At 46.9% G+C, this 26,084-nt stretch overlaps 1 protein-coding gene across 2 annotated transcripts in view; it reads right to left on the bottom strand.

The window, feature by feature from the left end:
• The window catches only part of LOC109759052 (1-phosphatidylinositol-3-phosphate 5-kinase FAB1B), a 32,955-nt gene extending 7,703 nt beyond the window's left edge, over positions 1–25,252 (bottom strand). The window contains exons 1-9 of one of the 2 annotated variants that reach the window (XM_020317896.4): positions 24,193–25,252; positions 22,531–23,235; positions 17,111–17,264; positions 16,651–16,995; positions 15,684–16,583; positions 15,278–15,606; positions 15,086–15,209; positions 14,844–15,014; positions 13,296–14,720 (exon numbers count right to left, since the gene is read on the bottom strand). In XM_020317896.4, the coding sequence (XP_020173485.1) occupies positions 13,296–14,720; positions 14,844–15,014; positions 15,086–15,209; positions 15,278–15,606; positions 15,684–16,583; positions 16,651–16,995; positions 17,111–17,264; positions 22,531–23,235; positions 24,193–24,857 (4,818 nt within the window). In that variant the 5' untranslated portion in view covers positions 24,858–25,252. The remainder of the gene's footprint in view (positions 1–13,295; positions 14,721–14,843; positions 15,015–15,085; positions 15,210–15,277; positions 15,607–15,683; positions 16,584–16,650; positions 16,996–17,110; positions 17,265–22,530; positions 23,236–24,192) is intronic. The other variant, XM_020317897.4, reaches the window with a different exon arrangement.
• Between the last annotated feature and the right edge of the window lie 832 nt (positions 25,253–26,084).

The following is a 26,084-nucleotide window of genomic DNA, read 5'->3' as shown; positions in this document are numbered from 1 at the left end:
TCCATATAGGATTTGTGGTTGCTTGAGTAGTGACTTGGGTCTCCTAAGGTGTTTCGGCTACTTAGGGACGGTTGCTTCTTCATCAACCACCACCACGACTTCCGCATTGCAATCTCCGTTACCACCACCGCATGTCCGCTACCACCATTTGACATTTGAGATTTTGAGTTTGCGGTTTTTCCGTTTCTTAAGGTGTTTCGGCTACTTAGGAACAGTTCATCATCGAGCACCGCCACTCATCATCGCCAAGGACGGTAACCTCGACGACACCATTGTACATATTCCTTGCCTTTGCATTGATAGCCCCGAGCCTATTGCGTACCTTACCTATCGAGACTAGCGAGTTGAGAATTGCCGAGCCACGCTATTTGTGCACCTTAGTGATATGCTTACGCCGCATAGCTAGTTTTAGCGTGCAATCATATTGCTATCATCATTGTGCCATAAGTCTCTCCCGTGCATATCTTACATACTTGTCTCATATCATACTTGGCTCGAGCATCAAGCATATCCAAAAATAAAGAGCAAAAAGCTTTTAAGCAAAAGAGGAGATACAAAAGAGCTTGTAAGCAATAGAAATAGCATTGAGCCATTTTGCATAGTACATACACTTGGAGCTTACATACATAGCATACTTGGGATTGAAGACGGCACGTTTACTCTCATAGGTTGGTGCACAAGCGTATCTTGCCCATTTGAGCAATCAAGCTAGCGTCTCTCTAGAGTTGTGCAACAAGAGCATTTTCCATGGATTCCACATTTTGAGCTCGTTCCTTGGTTGCACAACCCCATCTATCTATCCGTGTGTGTGTTTCCGTGTGTCATCCATAGCTTTGATCTATTTGCTTTACATTGCAATTTTGTGAATCTTCCTCAACATTTTCAATATCTTGGACTAACATTTGCTTGAATTTTGTGCCACTTGTCCTAACCAAGCCACTCGATAAGCTTTAATTTGTAGGTGTGAGTGAACAAGTCCGGTACCAATTCCACTATTATCTCATATCACATTGAGTGACACGAGATACATCCTCAACTTTGGGAAACAGTATTTTGGTATTGTTTATCTCATTCCCTACTCACCTCTACTCGAGTCTTGTGATGGATAGGCAAAGCACAACATCTTCGGTCCTCAACCGCATTGAGCAACTCGCCATCGACATACGACAAACCGAAGCAAGGAAGAGGGACTACCTCGACGACAAGTTGGACGAGCACATGGAGGATATCCGACACGTGTTAGCCGACTACAAGTCTTCTTCCCCCTCGTCATCTTCACGGCGGAGACGCTCAAGTCGCACACCTTCGAAGCAGCCACACGATGCAAGTACCACGCGGCACCGTCATCATCTTCGAGACGCCCGCCAAGACCATGAAGAGTGACCTTCGGGACGAGAGTTGGTTTCTCTGCCACCCCCATGCACACGGGCTCTACAGAACAGCACCATCGACCCCAAGGTTGCGGCTTCATCACCAACTTCGGCATCTTCGCCAAGTGCTATCACGGCATCTTCGCCTTTGGACGTACGGCATCTTCGCCTACTTCCCACGAGCACGCCTACTTCGACATCATCAAATCCAAGGCAATCACCTACGAGCGAGGGCGACACTTCCATCTTCGGAAGCCCCTCAAGGAAGATGGTCGAGCATGGGACATTCCCTTCAGTCATGGAGAAGAGCTACGAGGTGCCACATCATATGGGCCTCTTACAAGACGGCGACAAGACGGTCGAGCAAGGGCCATCCCCTTCGACTACGGCGACGAGCGCAAACCCCTTCAACAACATGAAGACGGCGCCCCAATGGGACTCATACTCCGAGTCTAGCTACGACACCGCACATGAGACATTATCCTTGGTCTCGGAGGAGCATGATGATTTACCACTTTCTGCGGCATTCATCTTTGGAGACATTTGCACCTACATCTCTCCGAAACCCACATATGACGAGATGCCCCAATTACCATGTGAGGAGAGCCACCCCACCATGAGTGATATGAGTGACTCCACCATATATGACATTGAGAGCATTTCCTATGAGACGATGAGTGTGACCACCACTAGCCCCACACATGAGTTTATGCCACACATCCTATGTAAGGTTGAGAGCCATTTGAGTGACTCCACCAACCATATGAGTGAGAGCATCTTACCTGGAGTGAGTGAGCCACAACAAGTAGTGAGTGAGGTAGTTGAGACGGCACGTGAGGCCACTATGATTTCTAACGACTTAACCTCGACTCCGAGTGTGTTTTGTTCTTTGGTGCCAGGTCTCCTACATGACGACATGCCTACCCTCGACGAGTCCATACCTCCAACGACGACGACGATGGCCATGGTGGATGATGATGCACCCCCCACATGGTTCCATCACGACACCTCACCTACACCACATGAGTGGAGCTCCAAAGGTAATATAGGTGATGGTGCTTCTCTTGTCCCACTAGTGGGATGCACCCCCCCCCCCCCCACATGGTTCCATCACGACACCTCACCTACACCACATGAGTGGAGCTCCAAAGGTAACATAGGTGATGGTGCTTCTCTTGTCCCACTAGTGGACTATCTTACCAATGATTGCTTGCATGATGTTGACACTAGCGTGGCTCGGGGGTGCTTCTCTTGCACTACATTACCATGCTTGGTGCTAGTGCGACTTCCTCATGTCATGACTTACCAACTTATGATGAATATAATGATGATCATGTTGAGTTGCCTAGTTGTGATGCTATGCTCCATAGGATATCATGTGAAAATTCTTTCGGTCACATCATGTTCGACAACCCCTTAAACTTGTCATATGCTATGAGTGAGATCTCCCATATTGCATCATTACAATCTCAACAGAATAACTATGCATGCCCCATTAAAATAAATTCCATTTGCACTTATGGCATAGATGACAAGATAATGGTTATTGATTTTGCTTCTCTTGCGATGATATTACTATGCTACCCTTGCAAAATGTGTGCAATTCATCACATGTGCCATGCCATGAACACATTGCTTTGGATATGCATTGTTTTGGATGTTGTCAATATTCTCCATGTGATGCTTCCATTAATGCTCATGAGGAGACCCCCATAGTTTCCTCATACATATTAGGAGATTTTGATGCATTCCATACTTCGCATGATTCCCATAATTGCGTGCAACATATGCATTCCATGAATAACAATGCTCTACATATTTCTCGGCATGCATTCACAATTTGCGTCTCCATTATGCTATACATACTAACAAACCTCTCATGATGGATGACATGTTTCTATATCACGCATCTCATTTATTTGAGCATTGGCTATTTTGTGCTAACCAACACATGCACGTGCACATCATAATGGATGATGTGTACATATACCACGCGCACACAATTTTCCCTTTGCTTTTGTTTTGTGTAGGTACTCGCATATACTCGTCAACCTCTCAATCCCAAGAGTTGACTAAACGAGCTCTTGAGAGCAACGATGACTTGGGATCACGTGGACTATCCTTACCACCGTTCCCTTCACGCAATGACTACGCGCATCTCTTCTACTTGGCTCTCACACGGCTATGGGCTATATACCAATTGTCATTTTATATCCATTTTTCCGTGTTCACTTTGCATGTTATGCCTCTTTATATGCATTTGCCATGCAATTGTGACCCTTGCTTGCACTCACATGTGATTCACCATTATGCTACTTCTATGTGTATTTGCATGCTTGGTGGAGATACTTGTTGCTATTGCCATGTTATATACATGCTTTATGCTATTGTTGCTTGTTGTGTTGGGAGAGTCATGATGTCCCATTGCTATTTACATATGGCCTCTCGCCAATACATTGATGATCTCTTGCTCATATCTTGTTTTCATGCTTGTGATATGCTATGTGCATTATTCATGACCACTATTTGCACACATGACATGCTTGCCATGATTCCTTCTAGTACGTTGCATCTTCGCACTACTAGCTTGCTTGACTTGATCACTATGATTACTTGCTTCGTTCCATTCTTACTCGCTTTCTTGGGTTGATAGCATACGTTCATGCCTCTCACATCGTTTATATTGATCATTGTCACTTGTCTCCCTTAGTTGCATCTCTCATATCATCTTGTATTGAGTACCAACTTGCTATGCTTATTGATCGTGGAGACTTGGACACATTACTTGTGAAGCATGTTTGCTTATTTGAGCTTAATGCCTTTGGTTGTGCTAGCATCTTATGCCTACATACAATGCCCTACAACCTTGTACTTTCTTATGATAAGAATGATGAAAACACTTGTTGGGTATCTCACCACTCGAATGATAGGTGTTGCATTTGCATTAACCTCATTTGTTGTTCCGAGTGTTTGTCATGTTCTTTCATTTTGAAGGATTCACAAGGCGGTACCATCACGAGACATATTGGTTATGTGAAGACATACAAGATGCGCACCTCCAACATCCTTGAGAAACTCCTAAAGGTGACCTCCTTTCCTTTGAGCCATCCTCACATATGCATATTGGATGGGTCACTCTTTCATTGTCGTTTCTTTCTTCTTGTCTACATGATACATCTATTGAATGGAGGACCGACATTGGAGATGAACCCTATGGACCTTCAAGTTGCGAAGTACCACGACATTGAGCTATGGTACAACACCACCCATAACAAATTGGCATCTTATGCATGGATTGACTCACATTATGATTGCCTTGTTACATCTTGCATTTCCATGTCATCCATGATATATGAGCTTGTGGATTTCCTTGGCAAATTGGTTGTGATCTTTCTTGATGGCATATTCATACATAATGTTCACATTACCTATCATCAATTGCATGATCACATAGTCACATCGAGCACCAATTATTATGTTCATGCTTTTGATACACCATCCCATTATGACACCATTTTGCACAATGGTTGCCTTGATCACATTCACAACACCTTTGTATGCACAATGAATGAATTTGCTCCCATGAATGCATTACATATCATTATACATCTTTTGGATAAGCATCATGTGTCTTGCCACGCACAATCTTTTCGAGCGGACTCATACTTCCTTGATGGACGCATTGTGCGTGCTGTTAGAGTTATAATATAAGTCATGTATACCCCTTTGTATTTATCCCGTAGTATAAGGGGTTTCCTGCATATGTACCACACCTGTACATGTATATATATCGGCCTATGGCCTCATGGGAATACAAGTTGCTTATTCCTAACATGGTATTAGAGCCCTAGGGTTTCTTTTCGCACGCCGCAACTCGTGCTCGATCCCGTCGTGACGGTCGCCGCTCCCGCCTGCTCGTGGTCTCCCGCACGCCCCGGTCTCACACGCTGCTCCCTCTGCTCGCCGGCTGGAGGTCAACTCCCCTACCGCTGGTCTTCCCCGTCGGTCGTGGATCGAAGGGCCCTGCCGTCGTTCTTCACCAAGCCACGGGCTGCTGGTCTGCGCCGCCTCTCCTCAGATCCCGCCAGCTGGTCCTGTTTCCCCGAGCACATCAGGAGTCCCGCGTCGCTCCGCGCCTCACATCAGATCCCGCCAGCCTTCCTTCGCTCCGGTCGTGCGTGCGTCGCTGGGAGCCCCGAGCCGCTGTGCTCGTTCGTCTGCGTGGTCGTGGTCTCCTCGTTCGGTGGCTCGCTCGGCAGATCGGGCAGCGCCGCTGTCTGGTGCTCTGCTGATTTCGGGCTGATTTCTGCTACCAAAAAAAAAGAACAAAAAAAAAATGTCTGCTGCATCGGGCTATGTTGCTGTCCCTCGCTGTCCGGTGATCTTCGATGGTACTAACTACACCGAGTTCGCTGGCTTCATGCGCATTCACATGCGTGGCATCCGTCTCTGGGGTGTTCTTTCTGGCGAGGTCTGCTGTCCGCCACGTCCGGTTCCTCCGGTGGCCCCTACTCCGCCGACTCCACTGGTTCTTCCTCCGGATGCTAATCAGGCCGCCAAGGATGCGGCTAAGGTTGCTGATGAGGCTGCTGATCGTGCCTATGATGAGAGGGCTTTGGCTTATGAGGAGGCTCTTCAGACGTATCATGGTGCTTTGTCTGTTTACACCCAGTGGCTTGATGATGATGCTCGTGCTGCAGCTGTTCTCACTGCTAGTGTTCTGCCTCAGTTTGCTTCTGAGTTTCTGGGTTTTCCTACTGTCTTCCAGATGTGGACCTGTCTTCGTCAGCGCTATGAGCCCTCTGGTGATGCCTTATACCTTTCTGTGGTTCGTCAGGAGCATGCTCTTCAGCAGGGTGACTCTACTGTTGATGACTTTTATGCACAGAGTTCTGCTATCTGGCGCCAGCTTGATTCTCTCCGCAGTGCTGGTTGTCGTACTTGTCCCTGCTGCCAGGCTGTCCAGGCCGATTTGGAGTTTCATCGCGTCTACGAGTTCCTGTCTCGGCTCCGTAAGGAGTTTGAGCCCCGGCGTGCTCAGTTGCTTGCTCGTGGCCGTATTTCTCTCATGGAGGCGCTTTCAGAGATTCGTGCTGAGGAGACTCGCCTACGTGGTGCTGGTTTGCTGGAGGTTCCCTCTGTGCTCGCTACTCGGGTTTCTTCCACTCCACCTGCTGCACCGCCCCATTCTCGCTCGAGTGCTCCGCCGCTCTTGCCCACTCCTTCTGGAGGCTCAGGTCGCCCCCGTTCACATTGTGACTACTGCAAGAATGATGGTCATATTGAGTCCCAGTGCTACACCAAGCGGAAACACCTGCGCAAGGCGCGATCATCAGGGACTGCGTCATCTCCCTCGCCAGCTTCAGCCATTGCTTTGACCGAGCAGGATATTCTGAGACAGTGTCTGCTCGCGGCTTCAGGTTCTTCCTCGACGGGTACTGCTGGTTCTGTGACTGATGCTTCCCGCACTGAGCACCCGCCCTCTACACAGTCAGGTACATCCCCATGGGTTCTGGACTCTGGAGCTTCTTTTCATATGTCTTCTCATTCTTCCGCTTTGTCTTCTCTTCGCTCGCTGGATTCTCCTGTTCATGTCTTCACTGCTGATGGTACTCCACTTTCTGTTGCTAGTAGAGGCCATCTTTCTACTCCTTATTCTGTTCCTGATGTTGCTCATGTTCCTAGACTTACCATGAATCTGTTTTCTGCCGGTCAACTTACTGATTCTGGTTGTCGTGTCATCCTTGATGTTGACTCTTGTTCTGTCCAGGATCGTCGCACGCACACTCTGGTTGGGGCTGGCCCTCGCCGCCGTGATTCTCAGGGTCTTTGGGAGTTGGACTGGCTTCATGTTCCTTCCGCTGCCACCACCATCGCCAGTTCCTCCGCTGTTGTCGCTTCTGTTACTGGTTCCTTCAAGCAGTGGCATCATCGACTTGGTCATCTGTGTGGTTCTCGATTATCGTCTTTAGTTCGTCGAGGCCTTTTGGGGTCTGTCTCAGGAGATGTCTCTTTAGAGTGTCAGGGTTGTCGTCTTGGCAAGCAGATTCAGCTACCATATTCTCATAGTGAGTCAGTGTCTCAGCGTCCTTTCGATTTAGTCCATTCTGATGTATGGGGTCCAGCTCCTTTCACTTCGAAAGGTGGTCATAAATACTATATTATTTTCATCGATGATTTTTCTCGTTACACATGGCTTTATTTCATGACTTCCCGTAGTGAGGTGTTGTCTATTTATAAGCGTTTTGCTGCCATGGTTCATACTCAGTTCTCTTCACCCATTCGTGTTTTTCGTGCTGACTCTGCTGGTGAGTATATCTCTAAGATGTTGCGTGGTGTCCTTGCTGAGCAGGGTACTCTTGCCCAGTTCTCTTGTCCTGGTGCTCATGCTCAGAATGGTGTGTCTGAGCGCAAGCATCGTCACCTTCTTGAGACGGCTCGTGCTATGATGATCGCCGCCTCTCTTCCGCCTCATTTTTGGGCCGAGGCTATCTCCACTTCTGTCTATCTCATCAACCTTCAGCCATCTGCTGCTTTGCAGGGTGGTGTTCCTTTTGAGCGTCTGTTTGATCGCTCTCCCGATTATTCGATGCTTCGCTTGTTTGGTTGTGTTTGCTATGTTCTTCTTGCCCCTCGCGAACGCACCAAACTGACCGCTCAGTCTGTTGAGTGTGTCTTCTTAGGCTACAGTGATGAGCATAAGGGCTATCGTTGTTGGGATCCTGTCGGTCGTCGGATGCGTATCTCTCGAGATGTGACTTTTGATGAGTCTCGTCCTTTTTACCCACGACCATCTTCCACGGTCTTTTCAGTGGAGGATATCTCTTTTCTCACTTTTCCTGACTCCCCTCTCCCTCCCGTCGCGCCTGTACCTATTCGTCCCACTCCCTCTGCTTCTCCACCCCTCGTCGATTCACCGCCACCATCTTCCCCGGTCTCCTCACCTAGCATGTCACCGGATTCTACACCTTCATCTCCGGTGACTTCTTCGTCGCCACCCCCTGATTCTACCTTGGCGATTCCTCCTTCTCTTGTTCCATCTCTTCCTCAGCATTACACTCGTCGTTCACGACCTGTGGATGCTTCCTTGGATGAGTCGTCCTCTTCCTCTCAGCCTACTTATGGCTTGCGTTCTCGTCCTCGTCCGCCTATTGATCGCTTTGGATTTCCCACCGCTGGTGCTGCTGTTCTTGAGCCGACTTCTTACCGTCAGGCTGTTGTTCATCCTGAATGGCAGTTTGCGATGGCAGAGGAGATTGCTGCTCTTGAACGCACTGGTACCTGGGATCTTGTTTCTCTTCCTCCCGGAGTCCGTCCCATCACTTGTAAGTGGGTCTACAAGGTTAAGACTCGCTCCGATGGTTCTCTTGAGCGTCACAAAGCTCGTCTCGTGGCTCGTGGTTTTCAGCAGGAGCATGGTCGTGATTATGACGAGACTTTTGCTCCTGTGGCCCATATGACCACTATTCGTACACTTCTTGCCGTTGCCTCTGCACGCCACTGGTCTATATCTCAGCTTGATGTTAAGAATGCCTTTCTTAATGGTGAGCTGCGTGAGGAGGTGTACATGCAGCCACCACCTGGGTATTCTGTTCCTGATGGCATGGTGTGTCGTCTTCGTCGCTCTCTCTATGGCCTTAAGCAAGCCCCTCGCGCCTGGTTTGAGCGTTTTGCTTCTGTGGTCACTACTGCTGGTTTTTCAGCAAGTGCTCATGATCCCGCATTGTTTATTCACCTTTCTCCTCGTGGCCGGACTCTTCTTCTTCTCTATGTTGATGATATGGTCATCACTGGGGATGACCCCGAGTATATTGCCTTTGTAAAGGCCCGTCTTAGTGAGCAGTTTCTTATGTCTGATCTTGGACCTCTTCGCTATTTTCTTGGGATTGAAGTCTCTTCTACCCTTGATGGCTTTTTTATATCCCAGGAAAAGTATATCCAGGATCTTCTTGCTCGTGCTGCTCTTTCTGACGAGCGCACTGTTGAGACTCCTATGGAGCTCAATGTTCACCTTCGTGCTACTGATGGTGATCCTCTCCCTGACCCGACGCGTTATCGTCATCTCGTTGGCAGTCTTGTCTATCTAGCTGTCACTCGTCCGGACATCTCTTATCCGGTTCATATTCTGAGTCAGTTTGTTTCTGCTCCCACATCGGTTCATTATAGTCATCTCCTTCGTGTTCTCCGATATCTTCGGGGCACGATCTCTCACCGTCTCTTCTTTCCTAGCTCCAGTTCTTTACAGCTTCAGGCCTATGCGGATGCTACGTGGGCTAGTGATCCTTCTGATCGCCGTTCGCTTTCTGCTTACTGTGTTTTTCTTGGCGGTTCTCTCATTGCCTGGAAGACGAAGAAACAGATTGCAGTTTCCCGTTCGAGTGCTGAGGCTGAGTTGCGAGCTATGGCTCTTTTGACGGCAGAGGTGACTTGGTTACGGTGGTTACTTCAGGACTTTGGTGTTTCTGTCACTACACCGACTATGCTCTTATCTGACAGTACAGGTGCTATTAGCATTGCGCGCGATCCTGTGAAGCATGAGCTCACCAAGCATATTGGTGTTGATGCTTTCTATGTGCGCGCTGCTGTGCAGGATCAGGTCGTTGCTCTTCAGTATGTGCCTTCCGAGTTACAGTTGGCGGATTTCCTGACGAAGGCCCAGACTAGAGCACAACATGGCTTTTATCTCTCCAAACTCAGTGTTGTTCCTCCACCATGAGTTTGAGGGGGGGGTGTTAGAGTTATAATATAAGTCATGTATACCCCTTTGTATTTATCCCGTAGTATAAGGGGTTTCCTGCATATGTACCACACCTGTACATGTATATATATCGGCCTATGGCCTCATGGGAATACAAGTTGCTTATTCCTAACACGTGCTAACCATTGTATTTCCAAGTGTTCCTTGTGTTTGCTCGTTTTGCATGTATACCATCCCGGCGACATCTTGAAGTACTTGGATTGCACCATCACATACACTTCGTCCGAAAACAAGTACATCCATGCCTACCGTGTACATGGCGATACGGTTTACAATCCGAGGTCGGATCTTTCCCAAGGGGGAGGGGATGATGCGGAGCATCAGACGGTCATCTCCATGTACACCTTCATAGCACCTCAAGCCCCAAGTGGACCTACCGGACTTAAGGTGAACCCGCTCCTCTTCAAGATTTACATGAATATCGATTGGACTTGGTTGCTACCTCACCATGAATCGTTGTGCATCATTAGGTAAGGATCCCCATGGAGATCAAGACCTCCATTGGAGAAGATCCCTGGTGGATTCAAGACCCCATCTAGGGAAGGATCCCCATCATAGGATCACCAAGACCTCACCTCCCTTTGGGATTTGGGATGACCTCTACCTTGTATCTTTCTCTTTGTTGTTATTGTACCTTTGTGGATCTTGTGTGGATGTGAGTCTAGTGGATGTGAGATTGGACTTGTTCTTGAGTGTTCCTCTTGTTTCCTCCCTTGTGTTCTTCTTGTTCTTGGGGATTTCCCCTCCAATTCATGAAAGATCCATCCTAGGGTTCCATCCTACAACAGAGCGTCTTCGATTGGACATAAGATGACGATTGGGGAGAGTGGCGGTCCAGAGGAAGTTTTTTTAATGCAGCCAGCTGGTCTGTTGGAGATTGTTATTATTTTAATGCGGTGGGTCCCACAGGTAGGAGATGGCGAAGAAGTTTTGTGCGGTGAATCCAGGAGTCTGAGGTCAAGGAGGCTATAAAATGCATGTCCCGTCATAGAGAAGTATAAGATGGCAAAGAAGGCCGCAAAGCGAGCTGTTGGTGAAGCAAGGGGTCGGGCATATGAGGACCTCTACCAACAGTTAGGCACGAAGGAAGGCGAAAGTGACATCTATAAGATGGCCAAGATCCGAAAGAGGAAGACGAGGGATATTGGCCAAGTCAAATGCATCAAGGACGGAGCAGGCCAACTCTTGGTGAAGGACGAGGAGATTAAGCATAGATGGCGGAAGTACTTCGACAAGTTGTTCAATGGGGAGAATGAGAGTTCTACCATTGAACTGGACGACTCCTTTGATGAGACCAGCATGCGTTTTGTGCAGCGAATCCAGGAGTATGAGGTCAAGGAGGCTGGAAAAAGGATGAAAGGAGGCAAGGCGATGGGCCCTGATTGTATCCCCGTTGAGGTGTGGAAAGGTCTCGGGGACATAGCAATAGTATGGCTAACCAAGCTTTTCAACCTCATTTCTCGGGCAAACAAGATGCCAGAAGAATGGAGACGGAGTATATTATACCAATCTTCAAGAACAAGGGGTATGTTCAGAGTTGTACTAATTACCGTGGAATTAAACTGATGAGCCATACAATGAAGCTATGGGAGAGTGTCATTGAGCACCGCTTAAGAAGAATGACAAGCGTGACCAAAAATCAGTTTGGTTTCGTGCCTGGAAGGTCGACCATGGAAGCCATTTTCTTGGTACAACTTATGGAGAGATATAGGGAGCAAAAGAAGGACTTGCATATGGTGTTCATTGACTTGGAGAAGGCCTATGATAAGATACCGCGAAATGTCATGTGGTGGGCCTTGGAGAAACACAAAGTCCCAGCAAAGTACATTACCCTCATCAAGGACATGTACGATAATGTTGTGACAAGTGTTCAAACAAGCGATGTCGACACTGATGACTTCCCGATTAAGATAGGACTGCATCAGGGGTCAGCTTTGAGCCCTTATCTTTTTGTATTGATGGATGAGGTCACAAGGGATATACAAGGAGATATCCCATTGGTGTATGCTCTTTGCGGATGATGTGGTGCTAGTTGACGATAGTCGGACGGGGGTAAATAGGAAGTTAGAGTTATGGAGACAAACCTTGGAATCGAAAGGGTTTAGGCTTAGTAGAACTAAAACCGAGTGCATGATGTGCGGTTTCAGTACTACTATGTGTGAGGAGGAGGTTAGCCTTGATGGCCAGGTGGTACCCCAGAAGGAGACCTTTCGGTATTTGGGGTCAATGCTGCAGGAGGATGGGGGTATTGATGAAGATGTGAACCATCGAATCAAAACCGGATGGATGAAATGGCGCCAAGCTTCTGGCATTCTCTGTGACAAGAGAGTGCCACAAAAGCTAAAATGCAAGTTCTACAGGACGGCGGTTCGACCCGCAATGTTGTATGGCGCTGAGTGTTGGCCGACTAAAAGGCGACATGATCAACAGTTAGGTGTGGCGGAGATGCGTATGTTGAGATGGATGTGTGGCCACACGAGAAAGGATCGAGTCCGGAATGATGATATACGAGATAGAGTTGGGGTAGCACCAATTGAAGAGAAGCTTGTCCAACATCGTCTGAGATGGTTTGGGCATATTCAGCGCAGGCCTCCAGAAGCTCCAGTGCATAGCGGACGGCTAAAACGTGCGGAGAATGTCAAGAGAGGGCGGGGTAGACCGAATTTGACATGGGAGGAGTCCGTTAAGAGAGACCCGAAGGATTGGAGTATCACCAAAGAGCTAGCTATGGACAGGGGTGCGTGGAAGCTTGCTATCCATATGCCAGAGCAATGAGTTGGATGCGAGATTTTATGGGTTTCACCTCTAGCCTACCCCAACTTGTTTGGGACTAAAGGTTTGTTGTTGTTGTTGTTGGTCCCACAGGTAGGAGATGGAGGGTGAGTGGACTCACCACCAACTCAAATCTTCAGAAGTAGGAAAGATAACTTGCATACATGAAAAACTATTATTTGTACCTCTACCCTAAATGAAGTACTCCAATATTTGGCTTCACTTGAAAGACTGCAATTTGTCATGCACGATAGAAACAACATTATTTCGAAGCAAAATTCCACTTAGTGACCATTGCCATTAATCTTACAAGAAGTTTCTTCCCCATACTTAATGTGGAATACCACTAATAAACATATATAAACAGGAGATTAAAGAAGGTGATACGAACATACCTGATAGATTCCCAGAATCTTTGCAAGGCATGTAGGGCTTCCAGTGCTTATGGACTCTGACAAATACTTAAAATAATCTGGGCCGAACTGAAGGAATGATTCAAGCTCTGTTTTTGTGACCTGCTTTATAATAAATCTATCATCCAGAGATTTTGCAAAGAACACATTACTTTTGCCACCTTGTGCTCCCCATTTCTTGCATCGACTGATAGATCTTAAATAATCAAGCTCCGATGGGCAACAAGACCTTCTGAGTTCTTCAAAGCTTTTTGCATAATAGCATGTCACAGTGTATTTAACTTTCCCAAGTGGCCCACCATCTTGAAAAGAAAGTCTGGAGTGCAGTAGATCAGGAGCAAAGGACCCTCTACTGGAAGATATCGATGCAGCAAAATCATCAGAGGATCCAAAATCCTCAAATAAATGGAACAGGTTAAAATTTCCTGAATCATAAACAGGCAATGAAAGTGTAGAATCTGCACTGTCTTTATTTTGATTGCTCTCAACTGACATATGAAAGTGATACACAGGTGAAACAAGTGCATAAGAAATAATACTAGTCGGTTCATCATCAAATACCGGGATAACAACATCATTAGCTCCAGTTGGCAGAAAAAGTCTTGCTCCACCTTGCTGTGATAGATCGCGAAACAATGAAATGTATACAGGATTGTAGTCGGCCAAGGTTCCGAATGTCGGTGCTGTGCCAGAGTTTGTGTTCAATGAATTATAAAATGTCATGTATGGCATTTTAAGGCAGCTTAACAAGTCTTCTACTGTATCCCCAGACCTGACAGATGCAGAAGTGTGGCGTGGTACTGCCTTTGCTTGTTTTTTCACATCAGCAGCTGTACCTTCTAACAGAGCTAGTGGTTTCACCAGGCTTGCATCAGGAGCAGGTCCATCCTCACCTCTCCATTTTGCATCCAGTTTATCTGAAATGTCAGTAGCTACTGGGAACTGACCTTCAGAAGAAACCCTACGAACGCCGATAATCGATCCTTGATGATCTAAATGATCCCTGACATTAGCGCTATTCGCATGATTTATTTCAACTATTGTATCTTCAGCACCATTCAACTCTTCAGTATTTCTCGAGCAAGTTTCATTAGATTGATCATGCTGGTTGGTCCCCTCATCACCAGCGTGAAGTGCATTTGAATCGGTGCCCTTTGAGTTCTTCTCCAACTTTGTGTTTGTATTGGTATCAGCTGATCGATCATTGATTTCAGAATTATTACTTCCAACTCGTAGACTTCCCAGAGCAGCGCAATACTTGCCACCTGAGGTTGCTATGAAACTTAGGCGTTGATCCCACAAGTAACAAAGAAATAGTAGCTGCCTCCTTAGTTTGTTAACTTCAAGAATATCAATGAATAACTGCCCCTTTCTGATTTCCTTTTTCAGTAGATTCTTTAGTGACTCCTGAAGGTGAATGCTCCAATAATCAGAATACTACATTCAGTTTAGCTTCTTTTTTTACAGAGCTTTAAATGTGACAATGGTTTCTTAATAAATCACTAGATAAAAATAGTAAAACAAATTTACCGTGAAATCAACCTTCTCTGCTTGTAGGATATCTTCCAACTCTACTATGTTTTGTCTTAACTCAAGGATCTTCATGTTGCCATCAAAAGAGCCTGTAATTGGCCTTTTCTCTGAAATTTGATGGAGTGCATTCAGTACTTCAGTGAACAGGAGTTCAGCTGAATCAACCACCTGAGACATTTGACTATTAGCATCACACAGTAATTACCTCGCAAGTGAGCTAATAAAATTAAACTTACTACCTCATTTGCTTCTTGCTCTACCCATTCCTGATGCTGGGAAGTAAAATCAAGTTTCGACGGAGGCAAATAGACTGAGTGAACCTTGATTGATGCGTATCGGAAGCAAGCAACCATTTCACCGAAACTGAAATGCAAACATTTAAGAAAAGATTTTTGCCAAATTGATAAAGTGGAATGGAGAAGAGGATATACCCATAAAAACGAAGGCAGTCCCTGTGAAGAGAATGACCACAGCTGGCTACCCTACTTGCTGCTGCATGATTTGAAAAACTAAGTTCCAAAAATTTACCAAAAGATAAGCCCCAGGCAGCATCAGACATCACTACTCTTTTAGTTGCTGGAGGGAGCCCTTTATCGCGCGGACAGCGTAAGCATCTATGCCACATCCAGATTTTACCATCATGTTCACCAGGTAACTTCACTATGAGTTTCCGCACTGATATTGTTAAGCTGCCTTGGGGGTGAACATAGCAATAAACATGGGCCTCTGGTGCCAGCTCACAAGAGAGACAACAATTGCTCTAAAACAAAATGTACAAGTTATGTAAAATATAAAAATTATGAAACAAGTATAGTTTATCAAAGACCTTGGTCTAACCTGATCAAATAGCTGGTCACGCAAAAACCTGCCTAAAGGTTTGTCAAAGTTACCATAATATTTTATGCGAAGAAGGTGTGGCCGCTCACATATAGCTTCTTTCCAAACACAACGCGAGGACAGAGAAACTAATATACTCTGGTTGTCGGCAGGGGATGCTGGAATTTCATCCCTTTTTACTATTGAACCGTCATTTGAACCGCCATTATTATAAGAAACTTGTAAGTTGGGAGGAACAGATGGCTTAGCCGCTACCTTGGCACCATTGTTGGCGTTATGGGCAAATGAAAGATCACTTTCAGCAGCCACCAAATTTGCAGGATGAGCAGACAACACACTCAGGACATTAGTTTCAGGCTGGAGTTCTTCAAATTTCATTTTGCTGCCAACATCTCTAGTACAAGCAGGACACTGGCAGAATGAAATTCTCGACTGCTGAACCAGAGGATCATTATATGATTGAGGGTCCATACCAAGCAAACAGCCAATGTCTCCAGTTTGGTCATTGATTTGAACTGATGATGCTTGGGTAGAACCAACTCCCAATCTTTCCCAGCATTTGTTATCAGGGAAGGATGCTGCAGCCATTTGGTCCATCATTCTAAAACCATTGAATGTAAAGTCATCCTTTTGAATATCAAATGCTTGCAGGTTGTTGTTGGGTGATGAAATAGTAGCCATTTGCAAAATAGGTATCATTGAAATGGATCTATCAGCACTGGAAGGTTTGTCCGGCAAAGCAACAATAATCGGCGACTTAAGAGGGAGCTCTGGCAGGGTTGCACCTTCATCTACAAGAAAAGATGTTTCAAGAGCCAAGTGATAGGCTGCGAAGACTCCATATTGCACAACATGCTTCACTTTTTTCAACTCATCCCCATTAGCTCCTTTTAGCAAGATCTGCAGAATTAGATATAGTTAGACAGGACCCCAAGTGTTATAACTAAGTCAACAACAGAACACTTACTGTAAAACCCAAGGGCTTTGGACAGCCTTCAAAAAACATAAGGGTCTTCAGCATTTTCTTCCCACCTTCTCCAGCAGTCCCATGCTCCTCAATATACTTCTCCACATGGAATAAGTCACAATTCCCGAGCTTTTGGGATGACAGATAATCAATCGAGGGAACTATCTGAGCACCAGTGCAACGGGATATCCGTTCCAGAAGTGGCCTTTTGATATTCAAAACAAGTGAAATATTTTTCTCCAGAAACAAATCCTGAGCATAACGAGACACAGATTTCTCTACCAATACAACACTTGGTTGGTGCGCTTTGATCTTTACAACTGCCATTTTCAGATAATCCGTTTCCTGGAATACAAAAAGGCATGAAAATGATCGCCATCAGCAACGATCAATCTATACCACACTCTCAATGCACTTTGGTTTTACAATTTATGCATGAAAACATAATCGTGGGTAGTACCTGCTGCAGTAAAGTATCAAAACTTGAAAGCAAATTCGATACACGCTGATATTCAAGTGCACCACCAAGAATTAGGATCCGTGGCTTTTCCTTCTTTGTTGACATGCGCCGATGAGCAACATTCTTCTTACAAACAACTCCTCTTACAACCAAGCTGGAAATGAAGAAGTTTACTGTTAGAGTTATAATATAAGTCATGTACCCCTTTGTATTTATCCCGTTGTATAAGGGGTTTCCTGCATATGTTCCACACCTGTACATGTATATATATCGGCCTATGGCCTCATGGGAATACAAGTTGCATATTTCCTAACATGGTATTACAGCCCTATGGTTTTTTTTTTCGCACGCCGCAACTCGTGCTCTTCTGATCCCATCTCTTGCTGCCGCTATCCTTCGTCGGCCGGCCGTCGTTGTTCCTCTCACCCACACGCTCACGTGCTGTGCTCCCTCCCTCTCTCGTCGCTGCTTTTCCGTGCCTCAAACCGCTGCCGCCGTCCAGATCGCCCCAACCCATCTCGCTGCAGATCGACGCCGCTTGGATTGGGGCGGGCCCCTGCGCCGCCGTCCGCCACTTGCCCGCCTCCGTCGCTGTCCGGCAGCCGTCCTCTCGCCAGCCCGCCGTGTAGCGCGTGCAGGAAGTCAGCCGCCGCTGCGATCGGTTCGTGGCCGCTTCGTGCGTTGACCTGGACATCGTTCCTTTGGGCCACGCCTTGGACGATTTTTGGGCCTGGCTGGCTGTTGGCCTGCTGCCTTGGGCATCTGCTGTAACTCCTCACGCCACGTCGTTCTGGTGGCTTGGCTAGCTTGTGCTTGTCCACTTGCGGCTGCTGCACCATCTTCCTCCCGTGCAGGCCCGTGACGTGGTGCATCAGCCTCCTCCACTTGTTGTCATCTGATCTGCTCCGCCGCCGCCTACTGGTCCCGATCTGATTTGCTCGGCCGCTCTCTTGGCTGTTTGACTGGTTGCCTTCTGTAAAAAAAAAGAAAAAAAAAAGAAGCATAATGTTGTCGGTGCTTGGTGCTCGTCCGTCTGTGCTATCGTCCCCTGTGGCGACTCTCGCACGTGGTGATTGTCGCTCTACATCGACTCCTCCTGCGACTTTCATCGGTGATTATCGTTCTACACCGGCTCCTCTCACGGCCCCCATCGGATGTGTTGATGCATATGACTCTATTGACCCGCGTCTTCCTTTGGCGCTTGGGGCTTGTCTGCATGTGCCCTCGTCTCCTTCACCGGCCTCTACGGATGATGTTGGTTATGCTATGTCGCCTCCTCTGGCGGCTTCCACAGGTGGTGGTGGGCCTGGTGGCCGCTCCTCTCCCAGTGCTATTGCGTCGTCTACTTCAGCTATGTACTTCACCGAGCAGGAGATTGTGGGACTTCGTGGTCTGCTGACCGCCTCCGGCTCTTCATTGCCGGGTGCATCTACGTCGACCTCTTCAGTTGAGCTCCTGACTGAGCAGGAGATTACGCGCCTTCGGTGCTTGCTCGCTGCATGCTCTGGTTCTTCACCGACGGGTTCTGCTGGTTCTGCTACTGACTCCTCTGGCATTGTGAGACCACCTTCAACACAGTCAGGTACATCTCCATGGATTCTTGATACTGGAGCATCTTTTCATATGACTCATGATTCATCCACCTTGTCTTCTATTCGTGCTCTTGATTCTCCTATTCATGTTCTTACTGCTGATGGTACCTCCCTCCCGGTTAATGGTCGAGGCATTCTTAGCACCTCATCTTTTCATGTTCCTGATGTTGCTCATGTTCCTCGACTTACCATGCAGCTCCTTTCGGGTGGTCAGATTGTTGACTCCGGTTGTCGGGTGATTCTAGACTTTGACTCTTGTTCTGTTCTGGACCGTCACACTGGTGCTCTCCTTGGTGCTGGCCCCCGACACCGTGACTCTCAGGGTCTCTGGGAGCTTGACTGGCTTCACCTTCCCTCCGCTGCCACCGCCGCCAGTCTTTCCCCCTCTGTTGCCTTGTCTACCAGCTCTTTTCAGCAGTGGCATCATCGCCTTGGTCACTTGTGTGGCTCTCGTCTCTCATCCTTAGTTCGACGTGGTCTTCTTGGATCTGTCTCCGGCGGTGTGTCTTTAGACTGTCAGGGTTGTCGGCTTGGTAAACAGGTCCAGTTACCTTATCCTCATAGTGACACTATGTCTCAGCGTCCTTTTGACCTTGTTCACTCCGATGTCTGGGGTCCAGCTCCATTTGCCTCGAAAGGAGGTCATCGCTACTATATTATTTTTATAGATGATTTCTCTCGATACACCTGGATATATTTTATGTCTTCTCGTAGTGAGGTGTTATCTATCTATAAGCGTTTTGCTGCCATGGTTCACACTCAGTTCTCTACTCCTATTCGTGTTTTCCGTGCTGACTCTGCTGGAGAGTATATCTCCAAGATGTTGCGTGGAGTCCTTGCTGAGCAGGGTACTCTTGCCCAGTTCTCTTGTCCTGGTGCTCATGCTCAGAATGGCGTGTCTGAGCGCAAGCATCGTCACCTTCTTGAGACGGCTCGTGCGATGATGATCGCCGCCTCTCTTCCACCTCATTTTTGGGCCGAGGCTATCTCCACTTCCGCCTATCTCATCAACCTTCAGTCGTCCGCTGCTTTGCAGGGTGGCGTTCCTTTTGAGCGTCTTATTGATCATTCTCCCGATTATTCGATGCTTCGCTTGTTTGGTTGTGTTTGCTATGTTCTTCTTGCCCCTCGCGAACGCACCAAACTGACCGCTCGGTCTGTTGAGTGTGTCTTCTTAGGCTACAGTGATGAGCATAAGGGCTATCGTTGTTGGGATCCTATCGGTCGTCGGATGCATATCTCTCGAGACGTGACTTTTGATGAGTCTCGTCCCTTCTACCCACGCCCATCTTCCTCGATTTTTTCAGTGGAGGATATCTCTTTCCTCACTTCTCCTGACTCACCTATCACCCCCGTCGCGCCTGTGCCTATTCGTTCCACTCCCTCTGCTTCTCCACCTCTAGTCGATTTGCAGCCACCATCTTCTCCGGTCTCCTCGCCTAGCATGTCACCGGATTCTACACCTTCATCTCCGGTGACTTCTTCGTCACCACCCCCCGATTCTACCTTGGCGATTCCTCCTTCTATTGTTTCATCTTTTCCTCAGCATTACACTCGTCGTTCATGACCTGTGGATGCCTCATTGGATGAGTCGTCCTCTTCCTCTCAGCCTACTTATGGCTTGCGTTCTCGTCCTCGTCCGCCTGTTGATCGCTTTGGATTTCCCACCGCTGGTGCTGCTGTTCTTGAGCCGACTTCTTATCGTCAGGCTGTTGTTCATCCTGAATGGCAGTTTGCGATGGCAGAGGAGATTGCTGCTCTTGAACGCACTGGTACCTGGGATCTTGTTTCTCTTCCTCCTGGAGTCCGTCCCATCACTTGTAAGTGGGTCTACAAGGTTAAGACTCGCTCCGATGGTTCTCTTGAGCGTCACAAAGCTCGTCTTGTGGCTCGTGGTTTTCAGCAGGAGCATGGTCGTGATTATGACGAGACTTTTGCTCCTGTGGCCCATATGACCACTGTTCGTACACTTCTTGCCGTTGCCTCTGCACGCCACTGGTCTATATCTCAGCTTGATGTTAAGAATGCCTTTCTTAATGGTGAGCTGCGTGAGGAGGTGTACATGCAGCCACCACCTGGGTATTCTGTTCCTGATGGCATGGTATGTCGTCTTCGTCGCTCTCTCTATGGCCTTAAGCAAGCCCCTCGCGCCTGGTTTGAGCGTTTTGCCTCTGTGGTCACTACTGCTGGTTTTTCAGCAAGTGCTCATGATCCAGCATTGTTTATTCACCTTTCTCCTCGTGGTCGGACTCTTCTTCTTCTCTATGTTGATGACATGATCATCACTGGGGATGACCCCGAGTATATTGCCTTTGTAAAGGCCCGTCTTAGTGAGCAGTTTCTTATGTCTGATCTTGGACCTCTTCGCTACTTTCTTGGGATTGAAGTCTCTTCTACCTCTGATGGCTTTTTTATATCCCAGGAAAAGTATATCCAGGATCTTCTTACTCATGCTGCTCTTACTGACGAGCGCATTGTTGAGACTCCTATGGAGCTCAATGTTCACCTCCGTGCTACTGATGGTGATCCTCTCCCTGACCCGACGCGTTATCGTCATCTCGTTGGCAGTCTTGTCTATCTAGCTGTCACTCGTCCGGACATCTCTTATCCGGTTCATATTCTGAGTTAGTTTGTCTCTGCTCCCACATCGGTTCACTATAGTCATCTCCTTCGTGTTCTCCGATATCTTCGGGGCACGATCTCTCACCGTCTATTCTTTCCTAGCTCCAGTTCTTTACAACTTCATGCCTATTCGGATGCTACGTGGGCTAGTGATCCTTCTGATCGCCGTTCACTTTCTGCTTACTGTGTTTTTCTTGGCGGTTCTCTCATTGCCTGGAAGACGAAGAAACAGATTGCAGTTTCCCGTTCGAGTGCTGAGGCTGAGTTGCGAGCCATGGCTCTTTTGACGGCAGAGGTGACTTGGTTACGGTGGTTACTTCAGGATTTTGGTGTTTCTGTCACTACACCGACTCTGCTCTTACCTGACAGTACAGGTGCTATTAGCATTGCGCGCGATCCTGTGAAGCATGAGCTCACCAAGCATATTGGTGTTGATGCTTTCTATGTGCGCGCTGGTGTGCAGGATCAGGTTATTGCTCTTCAGTATGTGCCTTCCAAGTTACAGTTGGCGGATTTCCTGACGAAGGCCCAGACTAGAGCACAACATGGCTTTTATCTCTCCAAACTCAGTGTTGTTCATCCACCATGAGTTTGAGGGGGGGTGTTAGAGTTATAATATAACTCATGTACCCCTTTGTATTTATCCCGTTGTATAAGGGGTTTCCTGCATATGTTCCACACCTGTACATGTATATATATCGGCCTATGGCCTCATGGGAATACAAGTTGCATATTTCCTAACATTTACAACCAGACACAAAAACAATTAAGTTCTTACCTGCAGCACTAAGGAAATGCACAGAAAGGAAAGAAACGATGAAATCTCAAGTGCTATAACTTGAAAAGCTGTTGCCTTGGCGCAGTGGTAAAGCTGCTGCCTTGTGACCATGAGGTCACGGGTTCAAGTCCTGGAAACAGCCTCTTGCAGAAATGTAGGGAAAGGCTGTGTACAATAGACCCAAAGTGGTCGGACCCTTCCCTGGACCCTGTGCAAGCGGGAGCTACATGCACCGGGCTGCCCTTTTTTTTATAACTTGAAAAACCAAGGTTACCAGCAGTAGCACTATATGTTATTTACATTATAAAGCAGTGCCATATTGATAGGAGAACTTCATAAAGCATTAAGCAAATGAATGCTAAAACACATAAACAAGTAAAAATCACCAGATTATGTGAAGTGATGCATGGAAGAGTGTATCTGTTCACCTGTCACTTGGACGGCCACAAGCCAAGCATTTCACCTTTACATAGCCACCAGGGTCCATACGTCCTCCTTTGCTGGTATCTGGTCTCAAAAGAGATGCGGCTTCCCAAGACAAGGAGGTAACTATATCTAGCCAACTCTCATTGCCAATTTTATCACCCAATTCTATCTTTTCAGCTTGAAGAAGTTGGGCCACCAATGCCCGAAAATGCCCATCAACAATATCTTTCATGGCTTTCTTGTGTTCCTCAGAAGATTTATCTCTATTTCGACAATGTCCACTGCTGAAGCTGTTTGAGCGTAGATAACCCCATTCTCCTGTGGCATCCTCCCCCTCATCATCATCACATGGAGCACCATCATGGTCATCCTCTTCATCCTCGGCTTCTGGAGGTAGCCAAAGTGAGCTATTGTTTTCAAAATCCACAAGTTCATTTTCTAGCACTTCCATGCCATACAACGAAGAAGATCGAGCATTGCACTCCTCAGCATTACCAATGATATGATCACCAGTCTTATCCATTCCCTCAGAATTGACTAAGGTTGCTGTATCTTTTCTTGGTGATGCAGAATCTTTAGCAGCATCATTGCAAATAACTTGATGATCATCAAAACACATAGGCCCATTGTACTCATCAGAGTTTTGTAGGTGGTGTACTTCTGAATCAGAGCGGAAAATTGTGTAGTCGTCATCTTCATCATCACTCCTAGTAGAAGAAAATAAATGTTGAATTAGTCACAGGGATCCAACTAGCAATTTTGAAATACAGTCTTTCTTTCTTTTGTTGAGTTTGATTGATAATTCCTCTGTGGAGTACTTCTTACTCCCAGAGAACATAACTTCAACAAGTAAACTTATCCAAGATCTGGAGACCTTATCATCTTGTAAATTCATCACATCCTGCTTATCATAAAGTAACCATATACTATGATTATGTCAAGCATTGGCACTGCTTCTTGCTACCATGCGATCAATGGCACAAAGAAGCATGAGCACGGTGCCGGTTTAAGTCAACGAGAATGAAAAGCATAAAAGGAACTAATCAAACAGTAATTTCGATCTGTGCCAACTTGGTTTCAGGATGGTGATGATTAACAGTGCAACTGATTCCAGCCACCCTTTGTTAGTTAACCAACAGTGAACAGCTTATGAAATTTTGTGTTCTCTACAAAAAACACTTATGAATTTCAGGTGTGCTTATGTCACATTGCTTATCGTGAATCTATTTATGTGGCACACAATAATGAAGCAAACCCCATATGGATAGCCAAAAACAACTGTATTTCAAATTTGACCAAGTATTATTCAAAGAAATCCTATATTCAAACAACACAGGAGTTCCATTTAGGCATGTAACAAAAGCGATGTTATTGGGCAGACTCTCCAATATACAGTAACAAAAGAATTCAGGTACTGGGAATTGCATCCAAAAGGAAAAATATTTGGCCAAATAAGTAACTGCATCTAGCCCTATCCAACCACACAGGTATCATATTTCAGAAGCATGGTCTCGGCTACTGATTGGACAACTACCTCAAACAATCTTTGTTTGTCGTTTGTCAACGATAATGTACGAAGTTAGTGTAGTTTAATTTCCTTGAGAAAAAAAGTTAGCGTAGCTGATTTCGTTGGCTAACAAAGCCAGAAGCCTAAAAAGGAATACCTATTCAAGCAGAAGTTGAATGGATCAGGCGAATTGTCCACATAAGCCGCATGCTCCATGGCCCCATCCGGCTCCATCACAGCATGCTGCAACTCCAGAGAAGCATCGAGCTCGCCGCAGTTGCCCTCGCTGCCCACCGACCGTGATGCAGAGTGAGTGAAGCTGGCATTCGCATAAGACAACAACTGGCCGTTGGTCACCGTGCTGCTACGCCCGGTGGAACATGACTTTTCGCTCCCCGCACTCGTGGCCGACGGCGACGGGCTCGACGGCTGCGCCACATCCCTCCGAGCGGCCGCCTCCTCCTCCAGCCAGCGCTTGAAGCAGTAGTTGCAGACCCTGATCCGCTCGATGTCCTCCCGCGCCGCGTCCCCCAGCGAGCGGGGCACAGAGTTGGCCGTGCAACGGGCACAGAACACGCGGCCGCAGTGGCGGCAGTGGTGACGCCGATTAAGGATGGTGAACTGGGCATCGCAGTCGTAACACACCCGGCAACTTTGGTCCGGCATCCAGAAGTCTCTGGACAAGTCATGCGGCTGCGCCTGTGGCACATCGGCAGCAGCAGCAGCCTTCGGCGCAGGCGGCGGCGAGTGCTCTCCCCGCCGCGGCATCCGCGACTTGACTGCTCCCAACAACTCAACGAGGCGCCCCTCCGGTGATCCCATCACCCAGGCCTTTAGCGCTCCCACCCTTCATGCTCAGCACAGCAGCGACTCAATTCGCATGGCCCTCGCCGCTTCCGAAACCAGGGGCCCTCCAACGCCGCACGCCGCCAGATCAGAACTCAATCGGCAGCACCCGGCACGAATTCGGCAGCGCTGGATCGAGCGGGGGGCAAATGGGAATTGTACAAGGGGCGGGAGGAACTGATTTTTTTTTTAATTTGGCTTGAGACGAAGTGAGGATTTCGGATGGGATTAGGAGGTGACGATGGTTCCAGACGACGAATGCCACTCGCGCACGCGGCTGGACTTGCTCGAAGGATACGGATTCACGGGGCACAAAGGTAGTAGAAAGGACGGAACTGTTTGGCTTTGTACACACGCAAAAGTTATGCTCCTTCCTTAGGTGAATAAGTGTATATCTAGATTTTGTCCTAATTTAAAGTTTTAAAATTTTGATCAACTTTATAGAGAAAAGTAGAGCATTTATGGCACTAAATTAGTATCATTAGATTTGTTTTGAATGTAATTTCATAATGTACCAATTTGATGTCATCTATGCTACTACTCTTTTCTATAAAATTCATCAAAATTTTAAAACTTTGATTTAGTACAAAATCTAGATATACACTTATTCACTTATTCACGGATGAAGGGAGTACGTACATAGCTTGGTTGTATGTATCTCCTTCGGTCCGTCTGAGTAGAAACACATACACCGATATTTGGTTGTAAACATCTGTCAACCAAAGTCAAAGAGTTGTTTTGTTGCGTACAAGATATATAATGTGGTAACTTTTTGTTCGAGTGATAAGGTTACCAGGCGACACGCAGTCATAGCCACGACGTAGCATGTCTTATCTAATAGATATATTTGAACAAGCATTAAGCATTACACATCACATTGAGAACCACTAGCTAACTGCCCGTGCGCTGTCACGGGGATATACATATTCTAGTGGTTCAACAACAATAACATAGACTCTCAAAATGAAAGGATTTTTTGTAGAGTGACGCACAATGATCTATAGTTTTGTGGCTAGAGATAGAGTTGTCACGATCCGGTCCCTCATGAGGGCCCCAAATCTCTGTACTTTCTATGTCAGTCCCTGAATTAATAGCTGACACGCAGAGCCGACGATGAAATACCAAAAATACATCACATGTCATAGTATTATATCGTGGATCCAATGCTTTACAAAACACACATGCTTAGCTCATGGGATAGCT

Source organism: Aegilops tauschii, chromosome 7, assembly GCF_002575655.3.
Source record: "Aegilops tauschii subsp. strangulata cultivar AL8/78 chromosome 7, Aet v6.0, whole genome shotgun sequence".
Lineage (NCBI taxonomy): Eukaryota > Viridiplantae > Streptophyta > Magnoliopsida > Poales > Poaceae > Aegilops > Aegilops tauschii.
Note: the sequence above shows the minus strand (reverse complement) of the source record. Positions and strands in the feature narration are given on the sequence as shown.